Below are 18,133 nucleotides of genomic sequence, written 5' to 3'. Positions count from 1 at the left end.
GGTGGGAGGATTGCTTGGGCTGGGAAGTTCAAGGCTACAGTGAGCCATAATTGTGCCACTGCACTCCAGCCTGGACAACAGAGCGAGACTCTGTCTCAAAAAACAAAAAGAATAGAAAACTGCCCAAGAGGCAGGGAGGGCCAATGTGCGCCCACAGTGGTTTCTCTCCTGTTCCACCTCTTGCTGTGCCCTGCTTAGTCTGCATGTTAGGGGCTCCCCTAGCATTCTGGGACTCCTTCTCCATGGATATTTTTATTCCAATAAGATCAGATTAAAATATACATCAGAGGAAGTTTGGGAGTGGTAAATATAAATAAGCAATCAGCCTAAAGTGTATGAAAACATAGGACGAGCTATTCCACCTAAAGTTTGGGGCATAAGGCATGGACAGACGGGGTGTTGACTGAAGATCCACATCGCTCTCCTAATTGGATGCTTCTAGATTGTGGATCACCGCCTACCTCCATCAGCGAATCAGAAAGACATCTCTACTGAGGCAAAGCTCCCACTATTCTAAAACTGCTCTGGGTCATTCAAGTCTATGTTTATAACAGGCTATTGTCCCTAGAACTGCTGTGCCTACTTATGCATTTAAATATTCTCTAAAACCTTTACCGACGTATTTTATTTTTATTATAGGTTCTCAAAAGAGAAATATCTGATCTCTTAAACTCACCAGTTTAAAACCTAGGAAGTTTTAAAACCCAGTATATAATTAAATCCATTAGGTATGTTAAAAGAAAAACTTGAGACAAATTAAATGTAACAGTTTAACTGAACAAGAATGAGCCTCAAAACCAGAACAGGTTCAGAGAACATCAGCCTGCAATGTAGTCTGGTGGCATTTATGGACAAAAAATGTAAGTGAGGTACAGAGACAGCTCAATTAGTTACAGCTTGGCATTTGCTTTGTTTGAATATGGTCTGAGGAGTCGGCCACCTAAGACTGACTGAAGCTCAGTTGCAGTGATTGGATGAGACTCAGTTGTGTGTTACAAAAGTACTCTCCTAAGTTAGGCTTTCATTTAGTTTACGTACTAACTTAGGTTGCAGTTCTTTACGTAAGGAATCAAGTGTGGAGGCATCCTCAGGCCAACTTAAGTTTCATTTAACAGGTATTTAATGCTGATTATATTAATATCTATTTAGCTCATTTTACCTCAATTAGTACAGAAAATTTCACTTTAGAGTTCGTCTTTTAGAATCAGGAGATGGCCAGAAAATCTCCCCCTTTAATTAAATTTATACCTAAAGTTGCTATAGGTTTAAAAGTGTATTTTTAAGTACTCCTCCAAAGACAGCAGTAACAATTTAGCGGAAGCTTTTCCTGTTTGCTTGCTTGGAATTGGTTGAGTTTTGTCATAGAATTGCTTGAGAACTGCTGTGCTGTAATTCCTGGCTATAGCATGAACACATCCCTTTGGGGGGATCCAATAAAACCAGTGTTGAAGGGAAGTGCCGACTCCTCAGTACTGAAGGGCGGTCTCTCTGACTCAGGTGAAAGAGGCACCCACTGGGTATGAAGTACCCACAGGTGCTCACAGGTAGAGCAGAGGGGCATGGAGTGTTGCCAAAGCCAAAGGGCTAAAAACAGAAGAAAGTGCCAGTGTGTTCATGCAAGGTCGGCCAGAGCCAGGCCAGCTGCTATTCAGAATCCAGGCAATTGCGTGGATGCTACGTGGACCTTTGAGGAGATTCTTACCAACAGCACGCAGGAGCACAGCACCAACATGGCCCCCCCACAAAAGAAAACAAACAAACAACAACAAGCCCTTCGTGTGGGCATTTCAATCAGTTCCCTTTTCATCAGAGATGAAAGAGCAGCTGGGAGGACCCACATTAGTGATGATGTTCATTCTGCCTTTATTCCTATGCTGGAGATGGGAAAACGGCTGTCCCTGCAAACATCCTCCACGAACCACATCAGTTTAAGCAACAGATTTCCTCCCCGATAAAGATGTGGCCAGGCACCGGGTATGGTGGCTAACGCCTGTAATCCCAACACTTTGGGAGGCCGAGGTGGGCGGATCAGGAGGTCAGGAGATAGAGACTAGTCTGGCCAACATGCTGAAACCCCGTCTCTACTAAAAATACAAAAACTAGCTGGGTGTGGTGGTGCATGCCTATCATCCCAGCTACTCAGGACACTGCACTCCAGCATGGAGACAGAGCGAGACTGTCTCAAAAAATAAATAAATAAATAAATAGATAGATAAATAAGATGTGGCCAGGCTTGTGGAAAAGGGCAGCCTAAGGATTAGGCTAGGTCCTTCCTAAGCCACTCAAAGTCTTAAATTTTCCTTTTTTATTAAAGCAAATTATTACTTGAAGAGTACATTCTACATTTTAGAGCAGAATCCTTCAAAAAAAAAAAGATAAATCAAAAACCCCCAAGATATTGAAAAAGCACACACTTTACAAGAAATTAAATTGTCCTGCTCAGGTTAGAATGACAAGATGGCTGCTTGCTTATTTTAAAAATATCAAAAGCAAGACTGGTCAAAAAGAAAAAAGAAAATACGAGGGAAAGTTTTGGTTTCCATTACCTATATTTGTGTAAAAGCTACGTGTTGTTTTAACTAAACATCTGGTCTTTGTCTCTCACGTACAGAATTCTGAGTTTTCTTGACACTTTGGCAAGAGGTACCACAACCCCCTGCCAGGCCAGTAAAAATCACACATTTTTCCTGAAAGAGAAAAAAAAGTCAATAAAAATGAAACATTAAAAAACGTAAAAGCTTGAATTGGAAAGCTGTGCTGTAGAGAGCCTCCTTCCTAATCAGCCTTACACAATTGCTTTAAAAAATCTAAAAAAATACTACCATTCTCTATTATTTGAAAGATCTAATAGAGATACTGAATGTTTGCTCAATATATTGCTCTAAAATATGTCCTGTAGATATAGGGACCTTGCCATTGATTCAATTTTCCAGAGTAAATCATGTGAATTAATTTTTATAAATATTTAATGTTTATTCTTGTACAAACTGATTCTTTAAGTTACTTCAACTCGAGATGAATTTCAACTGCTTTTACTAGATGGAGGAATAATCTTTGTCTTACATTCACATCAGCACCTTCTAAAACCCTGGCGTTATAATCTGTCATAGTAAAAAGCAGAGAAGTAAATACAATCCTGCTCTCCAAATATGACAAGCTGATTATAACAAGCCACTCATAAATCCTGAAAAAAAAGTACTACCATACGTTTTTTAATAAGAATTTTTTACAATTTGCATAGGATGTTTTTATTTGGAACAAAGGCAGGTATTTCTTTCTCCTTGCCACACATAATGCTGAAATGAATTATATGGTAATACTACCATCCGTCTCTAAAGAAGGCCTGAATTAGTTCCCAAATGGTTGCAAAATACTTTGCAAACATGAAATGCAAAATAAGACTCTAATGCCTATAAATACTTCCTTATAACAACTAGGTTATACTTAGATGGAAAAGAAGAAATAAACATTATAAAAAGGCAAGTGCCCTGGAAGTATGCTGCTGGGTTGAGGAGAAGGGCTCTGTAATGGGGCTCCTCCAGATATTAAATTAACCACCTTTTTGGTAGCCCTCACTATGACCTTAAGAAGCATGGAACTATGCATAGAGTGAGCTGCCCCTTCTACATAAAGATTTAAGTAGAAACTTGCAGCCCATGGCACAAAACCTCTTATTTTAAATATTTACTGGAAGTGCAAATAGTCTAGAATCTCACAAAGTCAAAAACCCAAACTCAAGTCAGCTCCTTTTCTGACTGGTGAAATTGAATTCCCATTCTACCTGCCTGCCCGAAGTTACGATGTGGCTAGTGGGCATAGAGAGATAATAAGCAAGCAGAGAACCCTTTTCTGTTCTGAAGTCAGCCTAGTGGGAGACCCTGAAGCCTCACCAGGAAGCACTCCTTGGGGCTGTGCAGTCCCTGTTCTTACCCATCCTGGTGTTTGGGCACAACTGATGGCCATCAACACAGTAAGATCCATCAGAACATATTGAACTTATCGAGCTGCATATTAAACTAGAAACAGAATAAACCAAAACTCACATTCCACCTACTTATACTTAATTGTATGGAGCTCAGTCTGGGAAAGTCTTCAATGTGAAATCCCAAAAAGATAATGTTAAGATATTATGATTTCACGACAAGTCACAAACCTAGGCCAACACTGGGGAAAAATAACTAAACAACTTCAGTTTTAACTCCTATTTCCCATAATAATAAAAAAAATTACTAATTCACTTAGAAATAAAATTTCCTGGGCATCTGCGCAATAGACAATGAAAATACTCCTACGTTCTACACAAGGAAGCTCCTTCCCTCACAAAGTGTGCGGAGCCATGGATGGTTCAGGACAAGTCAGAGTGATAAAAGCAATGATTAGCAAAGAAAAAACAGCTATCTCTTAGAGACGGAAGTCAAGAGAGACTTTTCACAACATACCATACCTCAGCTGAGGCCGAAACAATGAATAGGTGTGAGAAGGAGAGAGGCCAGTGGATGAACATTAGATGCACCGGAAAATCATGGGCAGAGGCCTGGAGGCGAGAGAAAGCTCATCTATTTGGAGGAACAGAAAGAAGTTCATTGTCAAGCAAGGAGCTGGTAGAGAGTGGCAAGAGTGCATGCAGGTAAATAAACAGAGATAAATAGAGTACAGATCATGAAGGTTAGGCGACCTGAGTGATTCTGAGGGAAATGGGAAACGACTGAAAGACATTAAGAAGGAAAGTCATAAATGTACTTTGGGAGGCCAAGGAGGGCAGATCATCAGGTCAGGAGATCAAGACCATCCTGGCTAACACGGTGAAACCCCGTCTCTACTAAAAATACAACAAATTAGCCAGGCGTGGTGACACATGCCTGTAGTCCCAGCTACTTGGGAGGCTGAGATAGGAGAATCCCTTGAACACAGGAGGCAGAGGTTGCAGTGAGCCGAGATCACACCACTGTACTCCAACTTGGCGACAGAGCAAGACTCCGTCTCAATTTAAAAAAAAATTGTCTGATTACACCATGGAGAAAGAATTGGAAAAGATCAAGAAAAGGATCTAGGCAAGAGAAAAATGATAAATTGAGTTATGGCCATGGGAGTGGAAAGAAGTGAGCAGATTTAAGAGCCATTTAGAAGTTGGAAGAGAACAGACTTTATCAGGCAGACTAGTAGTCATTAAGTTTAGACTGTGTTCATACCCTGGTTCTGACACTTACTGGGAAAGTTGTTTAATTCCTCTGCACCTCAGTCTCCCTTTTTGAAGAGTAGGCACAATAATAGTAGCTGCTCATGGGATTATTATGAAAGATAAGTGAGTTAATTCACAGAATGCTTAGAAGAATTTCTGGAACGTGATAAATGCTTTTAAAAATTGGCTTTTATTATTATTGAGTGTAACAGCCCAAAACTAGAAACACAATTATCATCAACTGTAGAATAAGATGTGGGAGGAAATAGGGATCTCACAAGGGAATTTAGCCTGGATAAATGAATGGATGATAGTAACCTTGCCAGTTATAGACCTATCGCAATAGCTCTACATCTACCCTTCAATGCATGCTTCGAGATAAGGGAGATGCACCCAGTAAGAATTTCTCCTTTGCAGCAGGCATAATTTTAAGTTCTGTCAGTAGAAGGTACTGAAGGGTTACTAAATCAAAGAGGTACTTTTCCTGATCCAATCATGCATCCGCTTGCTTCTCTGTGTGCAGCTGCCAGTAGTACATGTGGGGTCATCCAATGGTGCTCACCCCCATCAGGTTTCAGTGGGAGATTCCTAGGAGTCTCACAGATATTCCGGAAGTTGCCTGACCTACCTACATTCCAAAAGGTTTCCTGCTTGAGACTACAGATAAGTTCTGGCCAGGAGCAACGCAGCAAACTTCCCTGCCATCACACTTTCTCCAATATGATCTAAATTCCAACCAGCTTGTTCTTTCCTTGGATATTGTCTCTCAACTGTAGTGTATTCTTCACCCCTTTATAGTTAATTTCCTGTTATAATTAATAATTATTTGTATTCATCACTTCCTGTTCAAGTTACTGTGTGTTTTCTGTCTCCTGATTGGACCCTGACTGATGCAGTACTATTCATCGAAATGAGAAACATAGGAGGAAAAATAGGTATGGAAAAGATAAATTCCATTTCAGACATACTGAACTTGAAATGTTTGTGGGATGTCCAAACAGCACTGTCTGGTAGGAAGCTGAGTGTTTGGGAGGCTCAAAAGCTCAGGAGAAGTGACCAGCCTGAAGAGATAGGCTTAGAATTGAGTAGTCCTAGAGCCACTAAAATCTTAGCAAATGAAGCATGTATTTAAATGCCACAAGTCCGAGAGAGAGATTTTTTTTAATTTTTCATATCCTCATATGTCTCACCAAGAGACCCTAAACCAATTAATCTGTATGTGTGTATGCAGTAGCACATTTCAACAAAAGATTTATGGTGATTTCATACTTTGTATGTTCTATATCTGTTAACACTTTCAAAGTTAAATGAAGATATAATTGAAAAGAGCCAAGACCTGTTTTTTTGTTGTTGTTTGTTGGTTGGTTGGTTGTTTTTATTGAGACAGAGTCTCGCTCTGTCATCCAGGCTGGAGTGCAATGGTGTGATCTCAGCTCACGGCAACCTCCGCCTCCTGGATTCAAGCGATTCTCCTGCCTCAGCCTCCTGAGTAGCCGGGATTACAGGCATGTGCCACCATTCCTGGCTAATTTTTGTATTTTTAGTAGAGATGGAGTTTCAGCATGTTGGCCAGGCTAGTCTTGAACTCCTGACCTCAGGTGATCTGCCCGCCTCGGCCTCCCAAAGTGCTGGGATTACAGACATGAGCCACGTGCCTGGCCCAAGCCCTATATTAATAAGATAATTCTAATTACCTTCCAGACGTGGAGGCCTAACCTGGTGGAGGCAGGGAGCAATTAAGTCATATGTGGATGCTGATTGTCATCAGGAAAACTCTAATGGATCTGCCAACACCCATTAGCAGCAGCACTGAAAACTGGTGAGCTGCTTAATTTGCATTTTATTTGAAAATGACAACTAGATAAAAATACATTTTGAAAAAGACTCAGGCTGATGCCTTCTGCTTTTTCTGGGGTGTGAATTCAGTCAACAAAACTTGCCCCTTGATTCATTCATTTCTCAGAAGTTTGGGTCTACTGACTACACACACATACACACACACACACACACACACACACACACAAAGAAATTCCATCAGCAGTTTGCAAAAGAACAATTTGGAAGAGAAATGTATTAAATCCTCAGGGAAATTAAACCCAAATAATCCAATAATGGCATTACAAAATTAACAATAGACTATGAATTGAATTAATTGCCTCCTACTGTGGGGTTCTTGGCTACTACAAACCAAAACAAATGAAGCCAATGATGTCAAATGCCTTAAGAGAGACCATAGGCAAGTTTGTATCACAAGAGTTCACCCACTGTGGTTTTTCAACTTTCTGGCTTGTTTTGGAGATCAATATGAAGAAAGATCTTCACTTCTGCCATCTCACGTCTCAAATTACATACGGTAGGTTGGTGAGAGAGGTGAGAGGTGGCACAGTTCTAGACACAACAGAGCAATTTTACAACTCTTTGTGAATTACCTCTAACTGTCTGTGTCTAGAAGTAGCTGGACTGTTGGAAATCCATGCAAGTCTTTTTCTCCTGAAAGGGCTGAAGGGACTGGTGGGAACAAGTAAAGGTGTCTCTAGAACCCAGGCAATCTAGTGATAAGGCAGATATTTAAGAACAGTCAGCTGCTCCAAAAGAGATTTGCTTTGGCATTTCAGTAAATGCGCATTTATTTCTGTAAATTCTCTTTTAATGTCATGATGACAGCACACCTTTGGCAATACGCGATTACCTAAATAATATGTGTCCTGGGACCAACAGAGTTAGCATGTGTATGACTTACCAAGCCCCTGCTAGTCTCCCTAAGGACTTTGAGAGGGAAGGTAGGATGCAGCATCTTGATAGAAAATTTTGGTGATTGACACAGCTTTACCAAATAAGACCCATAGAGCAAATACAGAGGGCCTGACTGCCTCCAGCTTCTCTGAGACGCCAGTTTGTCAAAATGCCTATCAAGTATTTGCTCATATACACATCCTTCATGTTACGGCTAACATTGACCCCTGAAGCTTTTTAATAACCAAACAGCATTTTACAAAAAAACTAATTCATGGCATTTTGTTGGGATATTATAATTTTTTTCACATTCTTAATTTTGCTTGACATTTTGAAAATACTACGCCTAACTCTTTTGTGCAGATTAAAAAAAAAAAAAACATAGCTAGCATGGATTGAATACTTCCTTTTCCTTCCCTCAAGAATTGACACAAACACCAAAAACAAAATACTTTTTGTTTAAGCTTAGAGAAATGAAGCATTCTGTTTGTTTGGAATCTTAATTACTATCCCCCCAAACTTACCTAATTAGAAGCTCTTTTATAATGAGGAAAATTATTTTCAAAGTTAATGAATTTGCAAGCACAAACATTGCTGTCTTCCCAGAATGAATTATTCACATTCCTTACATGCATATTTTTGTTGTACACTCTAATTAATATTAGTACTTAAAATGTGTGAGATTGATTTCACTGTTTAAAAAAAACTTTCCTTTGTTTTTAGACGATATAAAAACACCACAATTTTTTTCTCCTCTCATAAACATTGGGCTGCACATAGAGACTTAATTTTAGATTTAGACAAAATGGAAATTATTTCATCAAAACTATTCGTTTTATTGACTTTAGCCACTTCAAGCTTGTTAACATCAAACATTTTTTGTGCAGATGAATTAATGATGTCCAATCTTCACAGCAAAGAAAATTATGACAAATATTCTGAGGTAAGTTTTTTAAATCTCTCTAATGTGAGTAGCATTAATTACATAATATTAATCCTAAGTCTAATGATTTTGTAAAGACTAAGAAGTAAGTTGGTGTGTACTCTGTTTTTTTGTGAAATTTCAGCCTTCCTCTGACAATGTATAAATGTAACTTGTTTATTTAGCACGACAGCAATCAGGCTGGCCTCTGTCATGACAATTGTACTGGTGAGTATGGTACTTAGCAAGCATACAGCGCATTAATAATTTTCAATCAACTCACAAGTGCATATTTGTAATAAATGGTTGGCAGAAATAAGATTTGGATACATTTCAGCTGGACATTCAAATTGTTTTAAACTACAAACAAACAAACAAAAAACACGTTTCTTTTGGGCTTAGCAATTACAAACTGGCCAATGTGTACTAAATCTATATCTTAGTAAAGTGTTTACCTGTAGATGGTAAAATTGCAAATTGTTTTTATTTTCTTTTATGCGTTTTCCAAATCTGCTAAAATTAGTGTGTATACTCATTTTACTCAAGGGATAATCAGAAAACAATCATTTAAAAATTTCCATATGGACAAGCTCCTATGGTAAAGACTAAATCTAATTAAATATTCTCTGTCTTTGAGATGGTTCCTACAAAGCTGGCATATTTGTGATGCAGTAACCCATAAACCAATGAGTTCTTTGCTAAAAATGTATTTTATATTCTAATAAAAATGCAATCGGTTTCTTGAGAAAGCTTTAGAGTGGAACCCTGAGTAAGATGGAATAAAAAAGAAATTCACTGGGCCTTCTACAACTATACCCCAAAACCTGGCCAGCATCTCTGTTTCGATGTACCGTGTTTCCATGTGCCACTTTGGCCTTTAAAGAGAAACATGAAAAATGAGTGAGAGTTTTCTCTAAAATCAAATTATAAAAATATATAAAATATTCCATAAACAACATGAATCAAAAAAACCAAAAGAGAATAACTGCAGTAAAATAAACTTTTGCCATATTTCAGTACTTCATTACGTTCCTGCTGCTTGAACTCATTGCTGTATTCACTATATATATTTCATAAATATTTTATGGTTGTCTTACAATAGTCTAGGGACAGAGAAACTAGATTGCTTTAAAAAGCTTAATACAAATCATTAAAAAATTCTGCACATATGAACACAAACTTTGTTTATAGCTTTAACAATTCTGCAGATTAAAGTCTAGATTTAAGTTAATTGGGGGTTTAAATCTGTTGCTTATAACAACAGTATGTTATTGTAATGGTCATTTCTAATTATAGCCTAGAGGATACCCAAAAGGGGAAAGAAGCCTCAATTTTGAGGAATTAAAAGATTGGGGACCAAAAAATGTTATTAAGATGAGTACACCTGCAGTCAATAAAATGCCACACTCCTTCGCCAACTTGCCATTGAGATTTGGGAGGAACGTACAAGAAGAAAGAAGTGCTGGAGCAACAGCCAACCTGCCTCTGAGATCTGGAAGAAATATGGAGGTGAGCCTCGTGAGACGTGTTCCTAACCTGCCCCAAAGGTTTGGGAGAACAACAACAGCCAAAAGTGTCTGCAGGATGCTGAGTGATTTGTGTCAAGGATCCATGCGTTCACCATGTGCCAATGACTTATTTTACTCCATGACCTGCCAGCACCAAGAAATCCAGAATCCCGATCAAAAACAGTCAAGGTAAATACCTGAAAACCAGTCAAAGTGCATGGGCAGTTATATAGAGGTGGTCTAGAAACTTTAAAAATGACTACATCTTTTCAACATAAGTTTCTAAGACAGTAAGTTTCCTAGCAGGAGAGAGAGGCAAAGACACAAGGAACTAAATACCTGTAAATTGGGAACTATAGAAGGCCAGGTATAATAAGCATGGCTCAAGGTATAAAATCATAGGATGGCTTCCCCTAAGCCACATATAAGCATCAATCTCCTTATCCTATAGCTGCTCACTAAGTCCATGCAATGACAGTATATTGTCTAAACGCTGGACCTCTCCCACATAAAAAGTCTCATGGGAGAGAGTTGTTCAGGTGCAAAGGACCCCATCTCAATAATCTAGGTCTCAAATGCAGCAGGTTTTCTTTCCTAACTTTTAATCAAAGTGTTTTCTTTTATCTGGATCTCATCTTATAAACTCAGTTATAATCATTATTTATATTAAGAAATATGTATTATCTCCTATGTACACATCAGAATGTAAGATTTAAAAATTAATAAGCTACCTACCTGTTCTTTTATAGTAGAGAGCGTATGCTTAAAAAAAATTTTTTTTATATGAAGTAGAACATGATGCTTTAGTTAAGACCTGAAGAAAGTACAGCGGCAGATTGTGTCACCTTATCTGAGAGACCTTCTCAGGACACTCCAGGTTTGTTCTTTTCCATGGTACTTATCCCCATCTGACATATGTTTAGGGTCCATTGCCTTTATTAGAATTTCAGTCTTACAAATCCCATAATTTTTGTCCACTGCCATATCCCCAGGGCCTAAGAACTGTGTCTACCACATAGTAAGCCCTCAATATCTGACAGGATAAATGAAATAAGAGAGGCACTAATAAGGTCCTGCAGAGGGTCAGAAAAAAAGAGAGTGTTTCTGTATGTGGAAACCTGCCTTTCAAAAGCAGCTTTCTCTTGAACATTCGGAGACTGGTGAGAAGAGGGAGGTCGTTTTTAGGCACTAAAGCAAGGTGAGCCAAGAACAGCCGAGGCGCCCTTTGGCAAGAGCAAAAAGTATGCGAAGAAGAGAGGAAAGAAGTCTAGACCGTTAGAGTAAGAGCAGAGAGCGCAGATATTGAGGACCCGGACAAGGACTTGGGGCGTCATTCATCAGGAGAGGGAGAACCGCTGACATTTCTGCTGAGGTTGTGGGATGTTATACAGAGGCAGAATTGACAGCTAATCAGATGTTGGGAGTGGGGCGGTGTGGAGGGAGAGAGATGAATCAATGATAAGTGTTTGGGACTGATTGCCCATCACAGATTCAGCATCCCCCCAATATCTCACTCATTTCAAGTGCAACACAATTCAACTCAAGTATAATTAGGCAGTTAGGACTATGGCTTGTATGTGTATACACTCTTGCATGCTGTTGTTCTGATGGGTGAGAACATTTTATACTGCTTACATTTTAGGAGACTGCTATTCAAGAAAATAGATGATGCAGAATTGAAACAAGAAAAATAAGAAACCTGGAGCCTGTCCCTAAAGCTGTGGCCTGTAATCTACAAATGGCTCTATAGCGAAGATCACACGGAAGAGTAGCTACATACACTTCATCAGCTACGGATCATCAACGGCAATTTTTCCGTGTCAGTACAGCTATAATAGTATCTTGAAAGTTGTAAAAAAAATTAAAGCATATTTGTTATGTAAAGTTAAAATGATTTTTGTCTGAATAAAAAAAAGCATTGCAAATGCTTTAGAAATCTCTGATAATGGAGAGAGAGAGAGAGACAGAGGACCCTCCTCACTACCCTATATAAAAATCATTGACACAGTTACGCTTAATAAAAAAAATTAAACAGAAGAGCACCCTGAAAAACATTATGATGGAAATTAAATAATTTGCCAGAATAACATGGTTGACAAATAAGTGAACAAGGATTAAAAATCACTTACAAACATGTTTCTGTACACCCTTTCTATCGTGTCAAATGTTAATGAATCTGTGATCAATTGAAATGTAAATGTCTGTGTAAAACTACAAAATAAAAACTCTCAGACTTTACGGAGAAAAGAAAAAGGCAACTATGAGTTACCTCTTTTAGTGTCTCCTCTATCTACATCCAGAAATTTGCCTCTAGTGAGTTTCTTTCCTCCTCATTTAACATTTCAAGTTTTTGATTTGCAAAAAGATCTGGCTATTCCTCAACTAAGAATTTATAAATTCAGTACACCACAACACAAATGCAGTGACTTGCCTTTAATCCTAAGGATATGAAGTCCTTAATCAGATATAGCTAGTTTATTGAACAGTCTCAACTCCACTGGGTGCACACAGGAAATGGTTTTATTTTTCTCCCATTGTGCCCCCCGCTGGGCTGTGTTGAATCTCCCACCCCTGCTGATTAAAGGTCCCTTAATGATACCCTAGACATACTGCATAACTCCCTCGGTCACTTCCTGATATTAAAAACCTTCGTCAAGTCCAGTTGAAGACTCCAATCTCATATCCAAAAATAAAGTGTCCCCACCCACCTCCATGGCTGGCTGGGCTGGTGGAAGGGCCTAAAGTGGGAAAGGGGCAGGTCTGCTCTTTCTGTCTTCCTCCCCTTTCTCACGTCAGAGGTAGGGTGCTGGGAGGGAACAAGGTAGGCTCTGAAAAACAATCTCCCCTCCTATCTTCTCCAGAGCAAGGGAGGAATTGGGATGGTGGGGGTGGTCAAGAGAAGTGGTCTCCTCCTCTCTATATAAAGTTGCTGCTTCTACAGGAGCGTTCTTCAGGAAGACTTGCAGGGGCCTTCACACAGGTCACCTACCTGGGGGCTCTGGATGCTACTTGATCTCTTCCAACTACCCCCGTCTCATCTGTTCTCCCCATAGTTTTTACTGCCAGACAGAAAGGCTCAAGCCAGCTACCCTCCCAGCGACCGCTTGAAGCATAGAAAATGCAGACATCCTCCCAGCCAGACCAAGGGCGGACTGCAGGCTGCCCCTCCACTGCCCCCCATTGTCTCCACCCCTCTGCCCCTGTTTAGGAGGGGGCAGGCAGGTCATAAGTCTACTGCCTAAGCAAGCAGCCAGTAAGAAGTAGCATGCAGTGCGCCTGTCAAAACCCCATACTCTAGAAGTGGTTTTCTAGGAATGCCTCTTACTTGGCTTCCTGGGGGAGCAGGAGCTGCAGCAGGCCCCCTCCAAGGCAAACCCTCATAACTGCACATGTTGGAAGGGCACAGCCAAGACAGGGAGGGCTGCTGTGGCTCTGCCAGGTCTTAGCAAACCACAAGCAGGTGTCTGGCTCTTGCCATCCATGGTTCTCTTTGCTCAGCATCTCTGCTAAAGTATTTAGCCTCTCTGTACACCTCCAGATGTGGTCCCCAGTTGCCAATTCTGAGTGACAGAGAGAGTATCCTGCAACGTCCTGCTACACTAATAAATAAAAGATCACCTGGTCCCGCGAGATTTTTACGTGACACGGGGAAATTTCTTGTCATAGAAATGGATTCTTTACCTAAGCCCCTAATTTATGAGAAATGTTAGCTGAATAGCCAAGTGTTGGCTGTCCCCTCATCTGCTTGGCTTATTCTGCTGTACCACCACACCGGCTTCTTCACCAGCTTCCATAAGAACCCCATTCACGTAACTCAATGTGGAGCTTGCGATTTTGCAGAGAATTTGCGGGATCACATGGTGCAGCATTTCACTGGGAAAGTCTCCATCAGGCCTCTTCCGGCTCTCTCATTAACTGGACCCCTGGCAAGTTCCCCTCCTCTCTGACCTCTGTTACTCACTCCAGAGTGGCTTCATGGGTGTGCAGTCCCTGCAGTCACACAAAGCCCCACACTTGGCTCAGTGCTCTGCTGTCACTGTCTTGAATTTCTTAAGTATTTCAAGGGGCCCCACGTTTATATTTTGCACTGGACCCTGCATATCATGCAGCCTGTCTTGCTTCCCCCAGAATCAGCCCTGCTGGATCCCACAACATCCCATTCCCCACCATCCATGTTTATTAATCAGAGCAGCTTCCATTTTCTACATCAGACCCAAAAGCCAGCTTCATGCAGGCCTGGGAGGTCTGCTTTCATCCTGCAGTGGGTATAAAATACAACTGCATGACTCATGAAGTGTGCTCCAAATGCAAATTTATTTTTGTGTCCCACTGCCCCTTTCTAATATAAGGGATGGGGAAGAGGGTGTGCAGAAATCTTCCTCTGACCCTCAACGGAAACTTGGCCAGATGCCATGAACTTCACCTCTCTCTTAAGTAATGTTAAGCCTTTGGCCTCTCTGAGTCAAAAACACACAGTCTCAATTCCATTGTCATCAACCTTTCAGCCTGCATTCAGCTGTTCATACATTCATTCTGCACCCTTCCCATGCTGAGGCCTGAGTCTGGAGACAGGACTGTGGTTGGCTTCTGTTCTCTCTTCCACCCTCATCTGCTGCTTCTCTCCCTGGCTGCCTTTTTGGACTCCACTGGGAGTTAAGAGAATTTGGGATGAGAGGAGAGGGGATGGGACAGTTCTCATCTGGACAGACTCACTCTCAGGAATGAGGGGATGGCACTGCCGACCATTACTGGACCCTCTCCCTGCCATTCTGTCATCTTGTGAAATCTTCCAGGCCCCACAGTGGCCTCAGCCCTCAGCCCTGGGGCATGGGCATCCACTCCATACATGCCTATTTCTCTTCTGGGGTCCTCTTGAGTAGGACTTGAAATATCTCCAGTAAGTCTCTGTCTGCTGCAGCCTGTGTCTGGTTGTGCGCAGCTCACCCTCCACACCTGGCTGTGATCCCAAATGGCTCCTCTGTCCTGCTGCCCCCAGGCTCTTCAGCCTTTTTGGCTTTTGTTTTTCTCAACCTCATAGAATACATTTCCTCATCATGTGGAAGCCCCTCCCTGATGAAGGGTGAGGACACAGTAATTCCAGACCCCTGGGCATGGACACAGGTTTCAGCTCACAGCAAGGTAACAACTCTCTCCAAAGGAATCTCTCCTGAACCCAAATCTTATCCTTTTATTGCCTCCAAGTGAGTGAAGGAAATGAGGACTGATGGAACCAGTTTCCAACCACATCCTTCAGAAAGTCTGCAAATAGTGATCTGACTTTGGAATTATATGTCTATTAGTTTTGGTGGTTTTGGTTAAAACTTCACTTTTCACATCCTTTGCAACAAAGATGAATCTCTCCTTAAGAGGAGTGCTCACAGCTGCTAAAATGATGTTTTCTCTGAATCAATAAGCATATATATACATTTTTGTGGAGAGAGAGTTCATAATGCTTGTGGAGATTCTCAAAGGGGTTTGTAATCCATAAAGTTTAAGAATCACTATAATAAAAGATTATGTCTAGAATTATTTTAAGTTAATATCTAATCGAACTTACAGATGAATACTGTTATCTGATTGGCCATTTAGGTGTTGAGAACATAATGCCGGAACAATCAAAATCATTTCAGTAATTTAGCTTGAACTTCCTCCAAATACTGGCATTGACAGTGGCATAAAATAGAAGTGAAGTGGTAATTGTGTTCTTCTCCTTAATGTGCTTTTCCAGGCACTTCCTTCCCAATATCCATTCCACCTTTCTCTTCTCTTCCAACACTTCCCTTTCCCAAGGAAATTCCATCTGGACTGGTCCTAACCCAAGCTTCAGCTGGCCTGTGAAGGGAGCAGAGTGTGGGGCTTCAGGGGGACGCGGGATGGAACACACCCCACACAGCAAGGGTTTTCATGGAAGGCGGCTTTCACGTGCTCTCAGGTCTGCATTTCATACATCATACTATGACAACGACCTTGAGAAATACAAAAAGGAAAAGAAATGTATTGACTCTGGGACAAATTTCTCAGTGAGAAAAATGAAAGGTCAGTGTTCACCTAACTGTGACCGACAAAAAGAAACGGACAAAGAAGGTGAGTGTGTTGCCCTCCATGTGTTTATTCCTTTTTTTCCCTTGAAGATCTTCTTGGGGACATTATGTGAGGCTCTGTGACCAAAGTTTTCTTATTACTTAATTAACACACCAATCCACAAGTTATTTCCTGAAAACATGCACTTTCACATTTCCATGCCTTCATTCCTGCTAATTCCTTCCGCTCAAAGGCCTCTTTTCTACCGATCAAAATCCTTCGAAACACAGGTCAAATTTGGATGTAGCTGCATATAATAAAAACCTAAATAATACTGTTTTAACCAAGAGAAACTTTTTTTCTCCTCACACAAAATGGTTGGGAAGGAAGCAGTTCTGGACTGGCATGGGAATTCCACACCCTCATCCAAGATCCAAACCCTCCCATCCTGCTGCTGCACCGGCCTAAGTACATGACTCCACCACGCCGGCACATCCCTTTCCAGGCAGTAGAAACAAAGGGGCCAGGTAAAGACTCTTTAAAAAAAAAAAAAAAAAAAAAAAGCCTATTTAAAGAGCACCATCCAGTGGGGTGGAAAGCAAGGGGAAGGACAGCATTAGAACAAATACCTAACGCATGCGGGGCTTAAAACCTAGATGACGGGTTAATGGGTGCAGCAAACCACCATGGGCATATGTATACCTATGTAACAAACATGCATGTTCTGCGCATGTATCCCAGAATTTAAAATAAAATAAATAAAGAGCACCATCTGACTACTTCCTCTTTCATGTAATTGATCACTCCACTCTGCAGGTGAGACTGGGAAATGTCATTTCTCCATTAGGCGCATTGTCCCAACCACTATGACACAAAAAAAGAGCATGAATATCAAGTGGAGAACTTGACGGGTCCCCCTCACCAAATACGAGCTGACTTCTTTGTTATAGAAAATATGGAACATATTTTAATGGTTTTTCTTCACTAAACCAGAGTTAACAGTGGTTCTATGGACATTTGGGACTGTGTCATTCTTTGTTGTGGGGACTTCCTGGTGTATCGTAGGATGCTTAGCAGCATCGGAAGCCTCTAACCACCAGAGGCCAGTAGGATCACTCCCCTACCGTGACAACCAAAAATATCTCCAGACATTGCCAAATGCTCCTGAGGGTGGAGTGGGGGGTCATCCCTAATTAAAAACCACTGCAACAGACTGCTCTAATCATCTTTGAATCCCCTCCCCCCAGCTTAATAATAATAGTGATTATTAATTGTTATGATAACTATGTATTTTAGCATTTAAGGCTATTTTAACCTCTTCTGTTATATTCATTTTTATGCATGAGAACTGAGCTCAGAAAGAACTTTCCCAAGAAATGGGAGCTAACAAGTGGGTTCAACCAAGGTCTGATTTTTAAGTGTTGCTCTTCTGAACCATCATCCACTGCCCTGTTCACTACCACACAACCAACCCTGCAGCATAATAAGCATTCGGGAAACATGCGTTGAATTATGTTTAAATAAGAAAAAAAAATGGATACACTGAAGCCCAGGAATAAATCCTTGGAGTTTTAAAACACTATATAAAGATTTTAGAAGGAAGGGAGGGAGGGAGGAGGGGGGGGAGAAAGGAAGAAAGGAAGAGAGGGAGCAAGGTAGGAAGAGGGAGAAGAAGGAAGAGAGGGGAAGGGAGGAAGAATGGGAAGAAAGAAGGACCATAGATTCCTGAAGAGCTTTAGTTTAGTTGTTCTTTAAGGTATCTACTTCTAG

The 18,133-nt window shown here is 40.8% G+C and overlaps 1 protein-coding gene across 1 annotated transcript; it reads left to right on the top strand.

The window, feature by feature from the left end:
• Window positions 1–8,717: 8,717 nt before the first annotated feature.
• NPVF (neuropeptide VF precursor) lies at window positions 8,718–12,594 on the top strand. The gene is made up of 3 exons (XM_024357639.3): window positions 8,718–8,855; window positions 10,131–10,531; window positions 11,985–12,594. Exons 1-3 carry the CDS (start codon window positions 8,718–8,720, stop codon window positions 12,034–12,036), a joined length of 591 nt encoding a protein of 196 aa, XP_024213407.2. The 3' UTR covers window positions 12,037–12,594.
• Window positions 12,595–18,133: the final 5,539 nt, after the last annotated feature.

The sequence above is a fragment of the Pan troglodytes genome, chromosome 6 (genome assembly GCF_028858775.2).
Source record: "Pan troglodytes isolate AG18354 chromosome 6, NHGRI_mPanTro3-v2.0_pri, whole genome shotgun sequence".
Lineage (NCBI taxonomy): Eukaryota > Metazoa > Chordata > Mammalia > Primates > Hominidae > Pan > Pan troglodytes.
Note: the sequence above shows the minus strand (reverse complement) of the source record. Positions and strands in the feature narration are given on the sequence as shown.

Bases quoted from the DNA above. Each gene is read 5' to 3' on its own strand.
- NPVF (XM_024357639.3), top strand. From the start codon at position 8,718: ATGGAAATTATTTCATCAAAACTATTCGTTTTATTGACTTTAGCCACT. The intron at 8,856-10,130 runs GTAAGTTTTTTA...TTCTAATTATAG, and splicing joins ATTATGACAAATATTCTGAG to CCTAGAGGATACCCAAAAGG. The intron at 10,532-11,984 runs GTAAATACCTGA...CTTACATTTTAG, and splicing joins CCCGATCAAAAACAGTCAAG to GAGACTGCTATTCAAGAAAA.